Below are 19,378 nucleotides of genomic sequence, written 5' to 3'. Positions count from 1 at the left end.
AAGCCTTGGCTGTGATTGGTTTTTGCAGGATCGTGTCGAAATGGTTGATTTGTGCAGATATAATAGCCGGTTTTTCCTTTCAAAATATTTCTGCGTTGCAGCTAAACTTTTGTATAACTTGGTACCTTTTAATGTCGAGTGCTCTTCGATAAGCAAATATGGAATTGTAAAGAAGGGGAAGGAATGGGAAAATTGTACGAGTGTGTGTCCATCTTCGTTATACGACTCAAATGATTGAAGGATTAACTACAGATAAGGAGAGCTGGGCGTGGCGAAGTCCAAGATCTGTGAGAGTTCAAACGTTATGGTACTCAAAGATACCACCTTCTTGTGCATTCTAAGGCAGTGATGATATTCGACGTTCTGCAGTTCAAATCTGTATGCAACAATGAACGGAAAACAAATACCCGGAAGTGCCTCCAGAGACTTTTTTTTTCTTTTTGGTATAACTAGGTGGTATACTCTAGCTAATAGCCAGAGACTAATCCTCCCGAGGTGTAGAGATCACTAAAGTGGGTTTTGCCTCTCCCAACAAAGCCTTTTCCATGCACACGGCTTGGTTCGAACTCAAGACATCATGTTTAAGGGACCCAGTCATCTACCAACTGTGCCGGGTTTTGTTGGTGCCTTCAGAGACTGTTAAATGAAAGCTCGGTAACTTCCTATTGAATTCGCTAATTGCTACTCGTTACCTGGTCCATACTATTCCAAAATATTTTTTCTAGTGGACCTTTGCAATTCTACTTTTAATTCTTATCTCTCGTTCTTAATGTTTCATGTCAAATGGGACTTCTGTTCAATTTATTGCTTCCATGGATTCTTGTTTAGTAGAAAAATAGTCCCCAAATGGAAAAAAAAAAAAATCAGAAAAAGTGATCCTTAAGGCATATTGCCCATGTTAACAACCCGAGCAATTGCGCGCAGTTCCTTAATAATAATCTTTTCAGCTGTTTCTAATGTAAATTCCAAAAAGAAGAAATTAAATTAAAATTTTATTATTTTGTATATTCCTAATGTCGACTAGATATCTGGCAAATGAAAAAAAAAAGGACGGGGATAAATTCACTCCACACGTTTTTGTTTGTATGAATTATAAATGTCAGTATGAAAAACTAATCTTATGCAGACAACAAAAAAAAAGAAGCTTTCAGAATTGTAACGTGTGTGTGTGTATATATATATATATATATATATATATATGTATGTATGTATGTATAACACTAATAATGGTAATGGTCGGGTTAGGAGAAAGGAATTATTTTTCTTTTAAAAAAAGTTGAATGTTCAAATATTGTATTAAATAAGTTGTGCATCCAACCAAATTTGACAGAGGTATAAAATAATTGTATCAAAAACACACATACATATAATATACTCCCCTGGTCCTTAATATAGGGCTCAATTTTTGAGTTAGTTTTGTTATCAATTTTCTCTAAATTACCCTTATAGATACTTTCTCAACCATAATCAAGTAGAAGAGGGAGATGGGGTATTAAGAAAGATGATTATGGTATTTGGAAAAATGCGTCACTTTTCTTATAATTAACTAACTTACCTAATTTCCTTAATCTAACCAAATTAGTTAAACGGGTCTTATATTAAGGATCGGAGGAGTACTACATCTTATCCTAATTGGTAATTGATTAATTCAAGTAAATTAAAAAAATTAATTAAATTAATTATTTGTAATAAATAGGTTTTTTTTTAAATAGTATAATTATGTGTATTAACTAAAATGATCATTTGATTAAACTTTTAACGTGCATAATTATTATAAAAATTTTCTTAATAAATAAATAAATAAAATAGATTAAAATTTTATATTTGGCACTAAATTTATCTGTTGGTACTTTAACTTAGTATTCTTTCAGTCCTTAATATAAGACCCATTTAACTAATTTGATTGGATTAAGGAAGTTAAGTAAGTTAGTTAATTATAAGAAATGTAACATGTTTTTCCTAAAATACTATAATCATCTTTCTTAATACCCTATCTTTCTTTTATTTGATTATGATTAAGGAAGTATCTATAGGAATAATTTAAAAAAAATTAATAAATATGATAAATGAGTTTTATATTTAGGATCAAAACTAACTTAACAATTGAGTTCTATACAAGGAGGAGTAATACTCTCAGCATCGATTTATTTTCCTCGTTTATTTTCCTCTCCAGTATCTGCAGCTTTCCTTGCACCTCGCAGCTTTAACCACCAATCTCTCCCGCTAAAAATGGCACAAGAACAAGAGCAACACTCGCTCCTTCGCTCCTTAATCGGTGCCGGAAGGTCCTCCTTCCCTTTCTCCTTATATTTTCTCCTCTTTCTGTTTGATCGCTAACCAGCTCTAAGAAAAATTCTCTCTCAGCTTCGATGATGCCACGCTGCGAATTCTTCAGTCTCTTCTGGTCTCCAAAGATGTGGAATCGTCGATGCAAGTTCGATGTAGCTTCACAGCATTCTTCAGATCGCAATTCCTCTCCGTTATTCGCTCAATTGCCTCAAAATCTGTCCAGGAGAAGCTTTTTATACTCGATTTTTTCGTTCGAGCTTTCGCTATCGTCGGCGATGTAGAGGTACTTCTATTATTTTGTTCTTCTGCTGTCATAAATGAACTTGACTTGTACTGCCGCCTGCAGACTTTTTCTGTTTCTAGGTATACCTTTAGATGCAGTTATCGCTTCTGATATAGTATTTAAAAGCAAGTGCTCTTATGTAACTAATTAGCAACATTGTGTTTCCCTACGCCTTAGAGTTGCTTAGCTTTGAGATACGAGGCTCTGCTCATGAGAACACTCAAGTCTGCCAGTTGTCAATGGCTAGATGTCTCGCCTGTGGAATGGTTAAATTTTGTGGAAGACGCGCTGCATAACGGTTTCCATTCCATTGCAGAGAAGGTATGTAGGTGTTATGTGGGTAGTTTATATTCGCAAACTCACCTGCCTGCATTCAGAATCGTACTACAGTTGTACATTTGCAGTTTCATTCATCTTTATAGTAACTTCTATATAGGATGTTAAAAAACAGGAAATAGTTTTGATTCTGTCTCTCGGTTTTAAACCCGAGTTAGTCTTTTTTGAGTGCTTCCCCATCAGCAACTACTTTCCTGTTTGAGAATTAGGCATGTCAACATGCATTATTGTGCATTGGGAAGAACGATATGCTGGAGCCTGGGATAGAAGGATTTTCTGAAAATGCTGAAGCAATTAGGACGATTACGAGGCTGAGGAACCGTGCAATGAAATCTGTCGCTTCGAGCTCTGGTATCTCCTAAATTTATGTAACGATTTCTTGTGAAGATCCTTGTTTTTATTCTTTGACACAAGTGAATCTTTCGGGAGCAGTGGCGTCAGTGTGACTCATTTTGGGATATACTAGCACTACATTGTTGCTTGCACTGCATTGTAGAGCATCCTCGCTCGTCGATGAAAGCATTGTTGCTGCAGTGCTCTTATTACAGAGGACAACTAGGACTGGTTTACGTTTGCAGGAGATAATGTGGTTGCTTTGAGTAGGACCTTTGCTGGCATCAATAACTCAGTCTTGAGATGATTGTCCATTTGGCACGAATGCTACGCATTCTTGTACTGTATGAATATGCATCGGCTAATGTAAATTTCACCGCACAATTAATTTAAACTGCTACACCCTGAGTTGTGAAATACTTCCTTTGTGCCTTGAAGAAAGCACATTTTGCTTAAGACTAATTATGCTTATAAAGTAATTTTAATTTGTGCTTAAAAAGGAAAAAAAGACCTTACTTTGGTCATCTTTAATTGCATCAAACATAGCAGACTAATGTAGACATGTGCTTAGTTAAAGGGGGAAAAAGTTACAATCAATCGATTGGGGGGTTTGGGCAGTTGTGTCTTAGATTCAGAAGAAATGAGAACAAGAGATGCATCTAAACAGCTGGAAATGGAATTTTTAATCTGATAAATGATCCATGCCTTTGCTGAAATTCCACTACACGTCCTGCACATCTCTCAAATATTAGGAAGCTTAAGTGCTTACTGTGTCTTGACAAAAAGATAATTGTTATGATCTAGAAACAGGCTAAATGCTTTCCATCTTTTTCTTGGCAAGGTTCCTTGACCTTTTCGTTATTTGTTACTCGAATTTTGTATATCCGTCTGCAAACCGCTGTTGATAATTAAAAGATGAGGGAGCTTCTCTTTCTTTATCTTGTTCTCTCTGTGTGTTTATATCATGAATTAAGCTCGTCAATATCTCATTTGAAAGGTTTATCTTGAAACTGTCCTGTTACGTAATCTGTGCTTTTATGAGTGTTCATTGCAAATTGTTTCATGAATGTCAGTTCAGGCGCAAGCAGCGGAGTACCTAACAAGGAAATCATCTGAACAGGGAAAGTTGAATTCAATCTCCGAAGAAAAACAATGTCCAGCAAGCACGTCCTTTAGAAATGGAATTAAGAGACAGAATATGCGGAAGTTACAGGAACAACGAAGCCTTCTGCAGATCAATGATGAATGAACTGGACATCAGCCAAATGCACTGATTAGTCATATTTGAGCTAATCAAATTGCATCCTTCCTTTTGGTTCGAGTTTTGACACTTGATCAGATTTCATACATGCTCTTGCTGTGAGAGTAAACTCTTTACGTTGCCTGATATTTGACCGATTTAAAAGAATAGTGATAATGTCAGGACTGACAACAATTGGGAATTTTTTTCCCCCTAGTTGTGAAACAAAAACTTCACTTCCATTCCACTCCCATCTCTGATTATAATTATTAGTACGAAGGCATTTGCCTAGAATCTCAATTGTTTCTTCTTCGACATCATCATAAGTGGGAAATCCTTAATGAGCAATAGGTTTTCAATTTATAACCGTAATTAATTCAGAAAAAAAAAATTCAATTGACCATTCAAAAATGTTCAAGACAATAATATTTGAAGTCCTATTTTATTTCATAATCAGTATCACAAGTTAAGAAAAATATAACACATAAATTATGGAAAGAAACCAAAAGGTCCCTGACTCTTAAATGCATTCCTTGCCATTCAAAAGCAAAGAGGATAAACTACAAACTGCTGAAAAAAAACAGTCCACATGCGCAGGGAGTAATACTAATAATAAAAGTAACAGTGTGCGTTACTGTGAAAGGACACTGAACAGAACCAGACAGGAAGACAAAAAGATAGACGGAGATAGCTCAACCAAGCTAAGATGGAATACAATTCACTGCTACGAAGCCCAAAGAAAGAGGAGCGACAAGTACCCGAATATGTCTTCCCCGTATCACCGGATTTCTCCAACCATGATTTCAATGTTTTGGATGAACTGGGCGACGGCGTTTTATGCTCTGAACAGGACCACAGAAAACTACAGAATAGTCTTTATGGTAGCCAGCTTAATTGGGACTTCATGGAATTGGAGGGTTTCTCAGCTGTCGATGCAGAGGAACCAGAAGTAGCAGACGATGACGAAGGAGAAGAAGAAGATGAGGAGGAAGAGGAGAAGCGGATGAGAAGCAAATGCCTTGTGGAAGACGACAAGATTATAAAGAGAGAAAACGGAGGCCTCTGGGAGGAAGACGATGAGAAGATGACGTCTTTGAAATTGAGCTTGAACTATCAAGAGGTTTTGGATGCATGGTCTGACCGTGGCCCTCTCTGGGCCGACGATTGTTCTCTTTCAATGCCTTCCAACGTTAACAATGGCTTCTGCTATGTCAGTTCTCTTGAATTCCTCCATACATGTTCATCCGTGAATTTATGATATATCAGATCTTCCAGTATATATGTGTGTGTGTTTATCTTTATATTTATATATTTGACATGAGGGAGAATAATGAATGTGTAAATTAGATGGGAGAAGTTCCAACGGTGCAGGAAGATAGAAGCAGAAGGAATGCGAGTGTTAGAAGGTACAAAGAGAAGCGTCAGAGCAGACTGTTCTCCAAGAAGATAAGATACCAAGTCCGAAAACTAAATGCTGATAAAAGACCCAGAATCAAGGTCAGTTTTATTTTCTTGCTTATCTTATTTCTTTTACATTTTTTTGGGGGTGGGGGAACGAAAACAGTGTTGTTGATATTTTGAAAGGATGTAGGGTCGCTTTGTGAAGAGACTTTAAAAGATGGAGAACGTAAGGGGTGGGAGGAGGAGGGGAGACCAAAATATCTCTCAAAAATATCTCTCAGATTCCTTGTACTTGTATTATCCCTTGCAGCAGCCAATTCCCATTTTTTAAATGTTTATAAATTGGAGCTATCCGATTCATTGTATCGATCTGTAACTCGTGATATTTTATACATTAAATCGTGGAATCTTGTGTCCTGAGGGTGAAATGGACTGTGTTTGTGAATATTGGGAAAACATGGTTCATCCTTTGCTGCGTAGTAATGGATTGATATTTGGGGCCCAAAAGCGTAACATTCAAATGGATCCTTAATATTCACTTAGAGAGGGGCAGATCCATATACGATCCCTCATGTGATCCAAAATGATTTTTTAACCCAATAAGTCACACGCCTTCCATGGAATATTCAAATTCACAATTTTATGAAAATTAGTGTTTTAAATAAGATTATCTCTGATAAGAAATGACTTACGTTGTAAAAAAAGAATCATATGCTTGAAAAAATCTTAATAAAAACACTTGGTCCCATAAAATATGTATGGTTTCATTTGGATAACGCTGCCCAATCAGTCAATCACTGACATGATTAAAAAATTTCAGCAAACCATTTAGGAGTGCAAATACAGAAGATATTTTGGAGACCTCGTTCTCAGAACCAACAAGTATTGAGTCATCTGCAACTAATTAATCGCATATAATAAAATTTGGAGATTAAAAAAAGTTGTCTTGCTATACGAAGAAAAAAAGTGTGCTATGCGCCAGCTTTTCAATCGATATAAGAAATAAAGTTAAAAATATAGATAAATAAGTATTTACTAATTTGATCTCAAATATAATACTTCAATCCATTTTATTTCTCATATTTATTTATTTACTTTTCAAAATTATCCTTATAATAATTGTTGTACAGTTATAATTAATATATATAATTAGTAAAAATATTTTTATAAAATTAATACATATTTTATAAATAATTAATTTAACCAAATTTTTTAACTCATTAACATTAGGTCGCTGATTTAAGTGACGCCGCAACAGTGGGGAGATAGGTTCGTTGTTTGATGGGGTGTCACTTTTTCACTGGTCCATGAAGGACGACGGACAGTACCCCGTCCCTCTATCTTTGTCCCACTGGCCACCTCCGCCAAAGTCCAACACATATAAGCGCGCAAATTTGTGATTTTCTTTCATTTACCACGTTTGAATTTTTTATCGGACCCAAATATATATATATTTTCTAAACTTGATCAGAGTGTTTTTCTAGGTGAGTGATTTTTTTTTTATTTTGAAAAACTGAAATAAGTTGGTTCCTTGCAAATTGCAACACATGCCCTCTCTGTCCGTCTTCTCTCCATCTGGCCGGCGTTTTGACATTTCGAAAGGACGGATGATGTTATCAAAACCAAAAAAAGGATGGATGATGTGCCATGATAACAAAGAAAGTTAAAATATGTAGTAGCAGACAATATTTTGTTGATTCGATTGAACCAAATACCACCAATGAAGAAATACGGATTCAGAGGCGTTGGTGTCTGACTTTTATTTTGGTTTTAAATATAAGACCTCAATTTATTTTGTCTCTCATATTTATATATTTTTTTTCAAAATAACCCTTCTAACAATGATAATTCTAGTTAATACACTCGATTAGTAAGGATATTTTAGAAAAAATAATACCTATTTAAGACAAATAACTAATTTAATTTATTTTTTTAATCTTTTTAAATTAATTAACTGACTCTTATAATTAGAACAGGAGGTAACAATACATTCGGACAACCAAAATCTATTTCAAACTCTACTGATTCCACTCTCTCCCACGGAAAAGGGGGGGGAAACAAGAAAAAGGAGTGTGGGACCAACACGTGAGATAAATCAAAAGAAGGCGCGACGTGGCAGCTAGGGAGAGGGGCAGGTGGAGGAAGACGTGACGCCAGGTGGGCCCTCTGTTTCACAGTATTTGTCAGTATCGCTCGTGAATGATTCGCACTGGATTCAGAAATTGTGGGACGTGTCGGAATGAATATCTCAGGGTTTGGCGCCCGCAGTGAGGGACCCGGCAATACGAGTCGCTCTCCCATTGGCTCTCCTTGGTATGAGGCCTGCGTTCGCCCCTCCCTGATATTATTCTCTTCAGTCTTCTCTCGTCAGGCTTCCTTCCCCCGTCATTATCAACCCTCAAATTACATTTCGGGAACATGCAGCTCCTTTAATTACACCTCCGCCAATTTACTCTCTTTTTTTTTTTTTTGTCTTTAAATAATTAGTTAAATAATCTATTACAAAAAATAAAAATACATAATTGCGTGGATCTCAACTTTCCATTATTTTCACAACCGCAAGCAGGTTTTAAGAGGAGTAGTATTTGCTCCTAATTTATTACCTTTATGTATTTTTGAATTTAAAAACAATTTTTGGTAGAATTTTGAAGTAATTCTGAGTCTTGATATGTTTTTTTTTTGGGCTAGAAGAAGGATTATTCATTCATTAGAAGAAGTGTTAACATAATATTTGGTTAAAATTTAATTTCATTTGGTTTTGTTTCTTGAAATTTAAAATTTGAAAGTGTATTTAACTTACAAAGACAAGAATTAGTATTTATAGAAGGAAAAAATTTTAAGAACAAAAAATATTTTAGAGAATGAAATAAAATTTTGAGAACTAAATATTATATTAATTCTAAAAAATAAAAAAATTAATATAAAATTATAATCAAAAATTATAATTATAAAAAGTGTTACTCGATAACAAATTTTAATATAAAAAACAAGTATTCATTTCTTATTACTAGCATGATTTTTTAATAATTTTTAGCTAATATAAAACTTATTTAATTATTTTAATTAAATTAAAGAAGTTAAATAAATTAGTTAACCATAAGATATATGACATATTTTTAAAAAAACACCATGATCATTTTTTTCAATATCATTCATTCTTTACTTATTTAATTATAGTTAAAAAATATTTGTAGAAATAATTTTAAAAAATTTATAAAAATAAAAAACACATTATATTTAAAATTAACATTAATTTAATAATTATATTCTATATTAAAGATCAAAAGAGTAATTATTTTTTTAATAAAACCCTGGAGCAAATTGGCAAGAAAATCTGGTCAAAAAAAAAAATCGGCAAGAAAATAGTGATCACCATCAAAATCAACTCATAGTGCCCTGTCACACGCGCACATGGCTCTGCTTTCACAGTCAGAGTTTAGCAGGATCCAAACTTCTGTGATGCAAACACGTATATCTTGACACAAGTGCACGAGCACATAGCGCCAATTTCTTATATTAATAAGGGAAAAAAACAAATGCATGTATGAACTTTTAATTTGTATAAAATTTTAATTTAATTTATTTTTTATATTTATTTATTAAAATAATTTTATAATAATTACATGTATTAAAAAATTTATCAAATAATGGTTTTACGTAATATATATAATTAGTAAAAATATTTCAGAATTATTTATTCATTATAAATAACTAACTTAATAAAAAAATTTAATCAATTTAAATTAATTAACTAATCTTTATATTAAAAATATACGAAAATAAATACAATGGGCCATGGGGTGCTATTCCTGGGTACAAAACCCAAAAAAGAAAGGTTATAAGAAAAGGAAAAAAGCGCATCATACGTGTTGCAATCACGAAAGCAACCTCCACCCCTGTGGCCCAACAGTGATTATCAGGCATCGCCATGTGGCCTTCGTAACCCTGCGGCTGAGTTGAATTATCAGTCCCAGTCCCCACGACCAGCTCGGTTCCCTTTTCCTCCTTTATATACCCCACCCCTTTCCGACTATAGCCTTCATCATCAATTAATTAACCAAACACTACACTCCCCCACTTTCCTCCACCGCTGTTATCGTACTTTATTTCCATTTCTCGCCATGTCCAAGGTTGTCTGTGTCACCGGAGCCAGCGGCGCCATCGGATCGTGGCTCGTCCGCCTCCTCCTCGACCGTGGCTACACCGTCCACGCCACCGTTCAAAATCTCAGTTACGCTCTTTTATTTTATGCACTTCATATATAAACTTCATTTCTTTATTTTCCACCGGCGATCCCTCTCACACACTCGTACGTACCAATGAAAACGCATCCATACATAAGAAAGACGTAGAAAGTGATGCCCCTGAAGTATAATTTCGGTTATGGTTCATATATTAGAACTGCATAGATAACAAGTAGAAGTATAAGTAATTAATAATGTAAGAACACAGAGGATGACAATGAGACGAAGCATTTGGAGGCGATGGAAGGAGCGAAGAGTAGGCTGCGTTTGTTCGAGATGGATCTTCTGGACACAGACTCCATCAAAGCCGCCGTGAAGGGCTGCGCCGGCGTCTTCCATCTGGCGTGTCCTAACGTCATCGGTCAAGTTCATGATCCAGAGGTACAAGATATAATAATACTAACTCTACATATATATATACTCCATACTCGTTTTGATTGTTCTTATTATTGGGATATTTGGTGACGTGGCTATTTTTTTCTCGTTCATTTTTTTTCTCGGGGTGTGCAGAAGCAAATAGTGGAGCCGGCGACAAAAGGGACGGTGAGCGTGCTGAAGGCGGCGAGAGAAGCAGGGGTGGAGAGAGTGGTGGCGACGTCGTCGATATCGGCGATTATTCCGAGTCCCGACTGGCCCTCCGACAAGATAAAAAACGAGGACTGTTGGTGTGACCTTGACTACTGCAGAAGCAAGGGGGTGAGTTCTCTTCTTTGTTCTTTTTTCCTCTTTTTCTTCAGCGTTTTATATTCTTAATTCTCACTCGGACTTTTCTCCCAACTCACTGTTCTTTTGTTGATAATCCATAAACTTGGTTTTTCTTAGTTATTTGCTACCCGCACGTTTAAAGATAATTTTGCTAACATATTTTTGTTGTTAAGTTTTTCATTATTGTTTTCAAAAATTGTAGGCTAAAATATAATGAAATTTTTAAGTTTGAGGTGAGATTTGAGTAGATATTCAAAATTTATACCCTATTATAAACAAAAAAAAAAAGAACAGTATTTTCTTCATATTTGCTTTTGTTAAACTGAACATGAAACATAAGGTCCCAAAAAAAAAACTGAACATAAAACATAAGGAATATATGGCCAAAAAAATAAATTCAATTTTTTGGCCATAAAAATTGTAAATTAAATCGTATGTCTTGTACTTTATTATTAAAATCCTGAAATTATGAAAAGGCTGTATTTAAGTTTTCTCTGTGAAAAACAGTACTTAAAAGGAAAAAAATTATATTTATTCTAAAAATTTCACCTTGTTTTAAAAAATTGTTACCTTTTTTTTTCCCAAAAAGGGTGAAAATATCGTCCATCTCCACAAAGTATTATTCCAAAAATAAAATATTATTTTGAAAAATAAAGATATGTTTGTCATACTCGCACGTAATAGTCCAGACATGGATTTGTTTGACTTGGGAAATGCATGCAGCTATGGTATCCGATAGCGAAAACGCTGGCGGAGAAAGCAGGGTGGGATTTTGCGAGGGAGACAGGGTACGACGTCGTTATGATAAATCCGGGCACCGCCTTAGGCCCTCTCATTCCGCCCAGACTCAATTCAAGCATGGCTGTCCTTCTCGGCGTTCTCAAAGGTTTTCATCCTTAATTAGCTTTCCCTGCTTTCCCACACTCGCTTTCGCATCATAATTGTAATAATGCAATCGATCTCTGTTGATGGATATATGCAGGGGACACTGAGACATACGAGGACTTCTTCATGGGAATGGCGCACTTTAAGGATGTCGCCATGGCTCACATCTTGGCCTTCGAGAATAAAGAGGCTTCTGGAAGGCACTTGTGCGTGGAAGCCATTCGTCACTACGGTGATTTTGTGGAAAAGGTGGCTGAATTGTACCCTGACTATAATGTCGCTAAAGTGCCCAAGGATACTCAGCCTGGTCTTCTCCGAGCCAAGGATGCTTCTAAGAAGTTGATCAATCTAGGGATGCAGTTCACCCCTATTGAGCAAATCATCACTGATGCTGTTGAAAGTTTGAAGAGCAAGGGCTTTCTCCAAGTCTAAATCTTTGATCCTTTTTTAATTTAAGGGACTTTCACTGGTGGTGATGGAGTTTACAGGGATTTAGTGATGGCGTGGTTGGGTCGAATAAGGATGATGAGCTTGCAGTTTCAGTCACTGGTTCTGTATTTCCATGACAAGAGTTTTATGTATAAACTCTTGCGGTTAATATTGAATAATTCTTATCTTGTTCTTTTTCCTTCAGTGAATTGGCAAAAAATGCGTCATCCTGCAATAAGTTTTACTGCGAAGGCACTAGGCCCTCATGAATCTATCACGGATCTGATAACGATATAAAGAAAGTCGACCATTTACGCAAATGATTGTTGTTATTAAAAAAACCAAAAAAAAAATCATAAGCTGGTCATGTTCTTATTTAAAAATATACACTCGTCTGACAAAATACTCAAGAGAGAGAGAGAACAATAAGAAAAGTTAAAAAATTGGCCAAGTATACTATCTTATCACCTCGTATCCATTTTCCTCAAAAGATGTGAGATTTATGAAGAACATAATGTCCATTAAACAAAGCAAACTCAGCCTCAGACTTAGAAGCCATAAGAAACTCAACATCAAGGTTAGGGGTCTGGGAAAGAGGATTCAGCTATGGCGTGCCACGTGCTGGCGGTGCCATATCCAGGAAGAGGACATGTCAATCCGATGATGAATCTCTGCAAAATTCTAGCTTCTCTAAGGGCACCTAATGAGCAAGAGATTCTTATAACCTTTGTTGTCACAGAAGAGTGGCAAGGCTTAATCGGCTCCGATCAAACTAGGCTCAACAGCATAACGATCTCTACAATTCCCAACGTACTCCCGTCAGAGCTAGTCCGTGGGTCCGACTTCCCTGGGTTTTATGAGGCTGTGATGACAAAAATGGAAGCTCCCTTCGAAGTTCTGCTTCAAGATCTTCAGACGCACGTGACAATTATTATAGCTGATGCCGAGCTCCAGTGGGCTGTTCCTCTTGCGAATCGATGGAATATTCCGGTGGCTACTCTATGGACCAATTCCGCATCGGTGTTTTCCATGTTCCTCCACTTTCATCTCCTTCGCCAAAATGAGCATCTGGGAATTAATTTTTCAGGTAGGCTCCATAACTTAAAGAACTTTGATACTAACAACAGCAAATTGATTCGCCATCGTTTGACTGACGCTCACAGAGCATGGAGAAGAACGCGTGGAGAATATCCCTGGAGTTTCTTCAACAAGAATATCAGATTTACCCACTATTTTCCACGGAAATGACAACAAAGTATTGCAGCTTGCCTTGCAATGCATATCAAGAGTCAAGCAAGCGCAGTATCTCCTTATCAATTCCATCTACTGCCTCGAACCCCAAGCCATAGATATTCTTAAAAGCATATATTCTTTGCCGGTCTACTCCATCGGCCCTGCAATCCCATTCTTTGACATGAATAACAACCATGACACAGATGGCCAGAACCCCAACTACATAGAATGGCTCAATTCTCAACCAAGAGGCTCTGTTCTGTACATATCTTTAGGGAGTTTTCTCTCTGTTTCAAGACAGCAGGTGGATGAACTCGTCGCTGGTGTACGTGAAAGTGGTGTGAGATTCTTGTGGGTGGCTCGCGGAGACAACTGGAAGCAAGATTTTGGAGCAAGAGGGCTTGTTGTGTCTTGGTGCGAACAATTGAAGGTTCTGTGCCATCCTTCTGTGGGGGGATTTTTGTCCCATTGTGGCTGGAACTCAGTTTTAGAGGCGACTTTCGCTGGTGTTCCTATTCTTACTTTCCCGATATTCTTTGATCAGACTCCAAACAGTAAGCAAATTGTAGAGGATTGGAAAGTTGGATGGCGGGGAAGAGAACGCACAGGAGTTGATAATGTTGTGACGAGAGAGGAAATATCAGTGCTTATAGGGAGATTTATGAATTCTGAAAGTACGGAATGTGATGAGCTGAGGAGAAAAGCAAAACAAGTTCAAGAGGTTTGTAGAAGAGCATTTGCAGAAGGGGGAACATCCGTAAATGATCTCAACGCATTTATTAAGGATGTTTTACACAGCAAAGATATTTATTGCAGAGACTAGTCAATTCAAAGAACTCTCTCTGTTGACGAGTCAATGGAAGCAAACAGAACATGTAATGAGATTCTGTGATAAATGCATTCATGGTATAAGCATGTTTGATACTCTTGATCTTGAATTAGGATTCTTAGAAGCCATTAGGAAAATCCCTGAAAAAGATTCCTCCCCAGGCCCGGTGGAAGCGGATAATGTTCCGTGGAAGAAAAGAATCATACAATTCTATCCTCATTTGGCACATATTATGACCGATTGGTGCTCGTTTTTAAGGCCTTGTTCTCACTCCATCGATCAACAAACGCTCGCGTCGTTGAAGGCGCCTGGTAGACACAGCTGGTAGGGCGATGGCGAGGAGGATGGATCAAGGGACAGCCCGGTTAAAAGCTTTCTTTTGAGTTTTGAACCATTCATGTGTAAAATTCTGCATGTTAGTGTTGGGAACCAAAAGCCTTCATCATTTTACCGTTAGTATATTTGCTCATTTAAACTCTCTGGTTGTTATGATAATCGTTCTTGAAGCAGAGAACAACTGATTGTGGTATCAAGTTATTTTCTTTTTTTCTGGTTTAATAATTTTTTGAATAATCATCAATGATCTATTGGGAATGGAAAGTGATTGTATGTTATCTGAGACTACTGATGTGGATCGGAGAATGTCGTTGTAATGGGATGAATAGTAGCAGTTATATCCTCTTCTGTCCCGGAAAAAATATTTAAAGTAACGACTTTTCCATTTTATTATTATGTCCCCGTTGCACCAGAAAAACGGAAAGAATGCAAACCGCATAGTTTAAAAATTAAAAATCCTCTATCTACTTGATTTCCCTTGGCCACGCTTCTATAAACCCTAATTTAAAAATGCATATAATGATTCTCTTTCCGATTTTCTGCTTCGTCAGAGTAATTCCTCCCCCTCTCTCTGGCAAAGGGACCTTCTTGATCTTAGATTTTGGACCAGTGCTTGCTATTGGAAGTCGTATGTGATGACACAAGAAGAGCAGCAAGCGGGTATGGACAATGACGTGGCAAAGGAGAAAGGCAGAGAGGGTGATTCAGCGTGCAATATTAACGGAATGCGTAAGAGTTCACGTGTTAGGCGCCTGCCGTGGAAGTTGAGGGACGCATGAGGAATATAAGTTAGTTAGAGGAAAGAGAGAGGGTGTGCATGTACTGGCTAATCGTGGTTTCTCCCTCTGGACCTTCTCTTCTCTCTGGATTATTTCATTCTCTGCATTCCTTCCCTTCGGTTATACTCTGCAGTTTCTGGTTTTTCATTATATTTGTGGCTGTACCTTCGTATTACAGATACCGTATTGCACTATATCTTTAATAAACATTGCTCTGCATTACAGCCATTACGTTTGAGCATTACATTTGGTGCTTTCATTGACTCGGACATGGCGGACGTAACTCGTTTTAAGGATCTGCAGACAGAATTCAAATCTCTGTCAGAGTATGTAGGCCGTGTGGAAACATCAACAAATACTCGTCTGGATCAGTTACAGAGTGCTCTCGAAGCTATGGGGCGTGCTTCAACTGCGAGTTTGGAAGCCGCTATGGAATCAATGTCTCGTCGCATTTCTTCCTCCATTCGTGAACTCGATCGCGGCCCTGGCTCTATTGGAGTTTCTTCCTCCAGTCAACAGTACCAGAATCCATATCGCCCGATTAAGTTAGATTTCCCAAAGTTCGATGGTTCTGACCCCATGATCTGGATTTTTCGTGCAGAGCAGTATTTCTCTTATTATGAGACGCCGGACAACCAACGTGTACTGGTAGCTTTTGTCAGTTTCGAAGGCGATGTCGTTCCATGGTTCCAAATGTTGCAGAAAACTCGTGTCATTACTAACTGGCTATCGCTTGTCAAGGCCATAGAGGATGAGTACGGTCCTTCTCTGTTTGATCAGCCGCGCATTAGGTTGTTCAAACTCATGCAGTCCTCATCAGCGGAAGTGTATTGCCGGGAGTTTTTGGCGCTCGCAAATCGCACAGAGGGGGTCTCTGATGCAGCCTTATTGGATTGTTTTTTTGGAGGTTTGAAACCTTACTTGCGGAAGGACGTTATGGCCCAAAAACCAATTAACTTGTTACGAGCTACAGAGCTGGCCAAATTGTTTGACACATCTGTGGGCCCCTTTGATGGGCCCCCTAAACCGAACACCACTGGTTCAAGTCGCGGCTCTGCTTTCTCTAAACCCTTCTCCGGTTTCTCATCATCAGCTTCATCCACGAAGAGCTCTCAGGCGGCGTTGCTACCTACGCCAGCCATGAAACCAGTTGCACAGATTAAGAAAATGACAGCAGCAGAGATGGCTATCCGAAGAGAGAAAGGTCTGTGTTATACGTGCGATGAGAAGTTTTCACCGGCTCACCGTTGTGCTAACAAGCAGTTCATGGTCATGTTTTGTGAAGAGTCAGATTCCCCTTCAACTACGGAGTCCGCGTCAGTGTTGGAGGCTGAACCACACGACGATGCGCCAACCATTCACCATCTCTCACTCCATGCTTTTCAAGGCCACCGTGGTACCGCCACCATTCGTTTTCAGGGTGCTATTTGTGGGTCGGCCGTACAGGTGCTCCTTGATGGTGGTAGTACCGATAGTTTTATCCATCCCAGGGTCGTTAATCATCTGCGTCTCCCAGTGGAACTAGTCCACAACATCCGTGTCATGATAGGTGATGGGTATGCCATGACGGGTGAAGGTATCGTTCGAGCCGTTCCATTGCAGATTCAGGGGCATACGATTACTCTTCCAGCTTATGTATTACCTATTGCGGGGTCTGATGTGGTGATTGGTGCATCTTGGTTAGCCACTCTTGGTCCGCATGTAGCAGACTATACGATTGGTAGTCCTCGCATCAAATTTTTTAACAATGGAGAATTTGTTACACTACATGGTCTATCTCATCCTCCTGTATCTCGAGCTGAGTTTCACCAGTTACAGAGGTTGGTGCGTACGGATGCTATTGCTGAGCTCTTCTTAATGACACTTGCTACGTCCCCTGATCCAGTACCTTCTCAAAGTATGCCCAATGATATTCATGATGATATGAAGAACTTGCTGCAACAATATTGGACAGTCTTTGATAAACCCACTGGGTTACCTCCGAGCAGAGGACATGAACATCGCATTATCTTGACTAATGGAGATCAGCCAGTGAAAGTGCGACCTTACCGATATCCTTTTAGTCAAAAGGATCAAATTGAACGGATGATTGTTGAGCTGCTCCAAGAGGGTCTTATTCAACCCAGTACCAGCCCTTTCTCTGCGCCAGTAATTTTGGTTAAAAAGAAAGATGGTACGTGGCGCTTCTGTGTGGACTACCGAGCTCTTAATGCGGTAACTTTAAAAGATTCTTTTCCTATGCCTACAGTTGATGAATTATTGGATGAATTGGGGGGCTTTGTTTTCTATTCTAAATTAGACCTACGCTCGGGTTATCATCAGATTATGATGAGTCCTGTAGACCGAGCAAAAACGGCTTTTCGTACGCATCAAGGGTTATATGAATGGCTTGTTATGCCGTTTGGTCTTACAAATGCTCCTGCCACATTCCAGGCCCTCATGAATTCTGTTTTTCAACCTTTTTTGCGGAAATTTGTGTTAATCTTCTTTGATGATATCCTGATATACAGCGCCTCATGGTCCCAACATTTACAACATGTTCAGACGGTTTTGCAATTGATGGTTGATCATCATTTGTTTGTTAAACTTTCCAAGTGCTCTTTTGGGAGCAACCGAGTGGAGTATCTAGGGCATATTATTTCAGCAGCTGGGGTTGAAATGGATGGGTCCAAAGTCCAGGCGGTCACACAATGGCCTATTCCTTCGTCTGTTACACAGCTGAGAGGATTTTTGGGTTTATCTGGTTATTATAGGCGTTTTATTAAACATTATGCTCAACTTGCTGGACCTTTAAATAGATTATTACAAAAAGATGCGTTTGTTTGGACCACAGAAGCTCAACAGGCCTTTGATCAACTTAAGCTGGCTCTTACACATGCTCCTACGTTAGCATTACCGGACTTCGCTCATCCTTTTATATTGGAGACTGATGCATCGGGTTCTGGTGTTGGTGCCGTGTTGAGTCAAAATGGTCACCCTATTGCATATTTTTCTAAACAATTGTCGAATAGGATGCAAGCACAATCGGCTTATGTGCGCGAGTTATATGCCATCACGCAAGCAGTGGCCAAATTCCGTCATTATTTATTTGGCCACCGTTTTATTATTCGCACTGACCAAGAGAGCCTCAAGCATTTGAATGGGCAAACTATTCAGACCCCAGAACAGGAAGCTCACCTTCCAAAGCTACTGGGATATGATTTTACAATTGAATATCGACCGGGTAAATCAAATTTGGCTGCTGATTCCTTATCTCGTGTTACGTATATGTCAATGCTACACATTTCTTCCACTTTTCTCGCTGAATTGTTACCTATGTTGGGGGCATCTTCTTATATTCAGGGCTTGGTACAGAAAGTTCAATCAGACCCTACTTCCATGGTTGGTTATGAAGTCAGTGGGTCTTTGCTGTATTGGAAAGGCCGTTTGGTCCTTCCTCCTGATTGTTCTGAAATAATACATAAGCTGTTGCTTGAATTTCACTCCTCTCCTATTGGGGGACATGCAGGGGTTTTGAGGACTTTTCATAGAGTCGCCACTCATTTTTATTGGCGTTCTATGCGACAGGATATCAAAGATTTTGTGCGTCGTTGTGTGATTTGTCAACAGGCTAAGGCCCTCCAAACGCATCCAGCTGGGTTGCTATCCCCATTACCCATTCCCAATAATATTTGGGATGATATTGCCATGGATTTCATTACGGCACTTCCCTTAGTACATGGGACAGAACTTCGTATGAGTTCTTTTTGGGGCCAACTCATGAAGTTACATGGGACAGAACTTCGTATGAGTTCCGCTTATCATCCTCAAACAGATGGCCAGTCAGAGATTCTCAACAAATGCTTAGAAATGTATCTTCGTTGCTTTGTGTTTGACTGCCCACGTCGCTGGGTTGATTTTTTGCCTTGGGCAGAATTTTCATATAATACTGCTTTTCATACAGCAATTGCCATGACGCCTTTTAAAGCCGTGTATGGGCGAGATCCACCCTCGTTACTGCCTTCGGCTCCCTCTACTGAAGTGCATGCTGATTTAGCTTCCAATTTACTGTTTCGG

The 19,378-nt window shown here is 38.3% G+C and overlaps 4 protein-coding genes across 4 annotated transcripts; all 4 read left to right on the top strand.

Annotated features, from left to right (window-relative positions):
• The first annotated feature begins 2,222 nt into the window (after nt 1-2,222).
• On the top strand, nt 2,223-4,667 carry LOC114748234 (uncharacterized). The gene is made up of 5 exons (XM_028936597.1): nt 2,223-2,285; nt 2,365-2,572; nt 2,750-2,893; nt 3,118-3,259; nt 4,315-4,667. The coding sequence occupies exons 1-5, from the start codon at nt 2,230-2,232 to the stop codon at nt 4,488-4,490; spliced, it is 726 nt and encodes a 241-aa protein (XP_028792430.1). The 5' UTR covers nt 2,223-2,229; the 3' UTR covers nt 4,491-4,667.
• A 433-nt stretch (nt 4,668-5,100) lies between these two features.
• Nucleotides 5,101-6,360, top strand: LOC114748256 (protein CHLOROPLAST IMPORT APPARATUS 2-like). The gene is made up of 3 exons (XM_028936613.1): nt 5,101-5,691; nt 5,829-5,978; nt 6,073-6,360. The coding sequence occupies exons 1-3, from the start codon at nt 5,188-5,190 to the stop codon at nt 6,094-6,096; spliced, it is 678 nt and encodes a 225-aa protein (XP_028792446.1). The 5' UTR covers nt 5,101-5,187; the 3' UTR covers nt 6,097-6,360.
• A 3,553-nt stretch (nt 6,361-9,913) lies between these two features.
• On the top strand, nt 9,914-12,349 carry LOC114748235 (cinnamoyl-CoA reductase 1-like). Its single transcript, XM_028936598.1, has 5 exons — nt 9,914-10,112; nt 10,335-10,507; nt 10,637-10,822; nt 11,555-11,717; nt 11,814-12,349. Exons 1-5 carry the CDS (start codon nt 10,004-10,006, stop codon nt 12,146-12,148), a joined length of 966 nt encoding a protein of 321 aa, XP_028792431.1. The 5' UTR covers nt 9,914-10,003; the 3' UTR covers nt 12,149-12,349.
• Nucleotides 12,350-12,744: 395 nt separating this feature from the next.
• On the top strand, nt 12,745-14,821 carry LOC114748251 (UDP-glycosyltransferase 87A1-like). The gene is made up of 2 exons (XM_028936610.1): nt 12,745-13,232; nt 13,309-14,821. Exons 1-2 carry the CDS (start codon nt 12,752-12,754, stop codon nt 14,199-14,201), a joined length of 1,374 nt encoding a protein of 457 aa, XP_028792443.1. The 5' UTR covers nt 12,745-12,751; the 3' UTR covers nt 14,202-14,821.
• The last annotated feature ends 4,557 nt before the right edge of the window (nt 14,822-19,378 follow it).

Source organism: Neltuma alba, unplaced genomic scaffold (assembly GCF_004799145.2).
Source record: "Neltuma alba isolate B1F8T4 unplaced genomic scaffold, ASM479914v2 tig00005660_pilon, whole genome shotgun sequence".
NCBI classification, from domain to species: domain Eukaryota; kingdom Viridiplantae; phylum Streptophyta; class Magnoliopsida; order Fabales; family Fabaceae; genus Neltuma; species Neltuma alba.
Note: the sequence above shows the minus strand (reverse complement) of the source record. Positions and strands in the feature narration are given on the sequence as shown.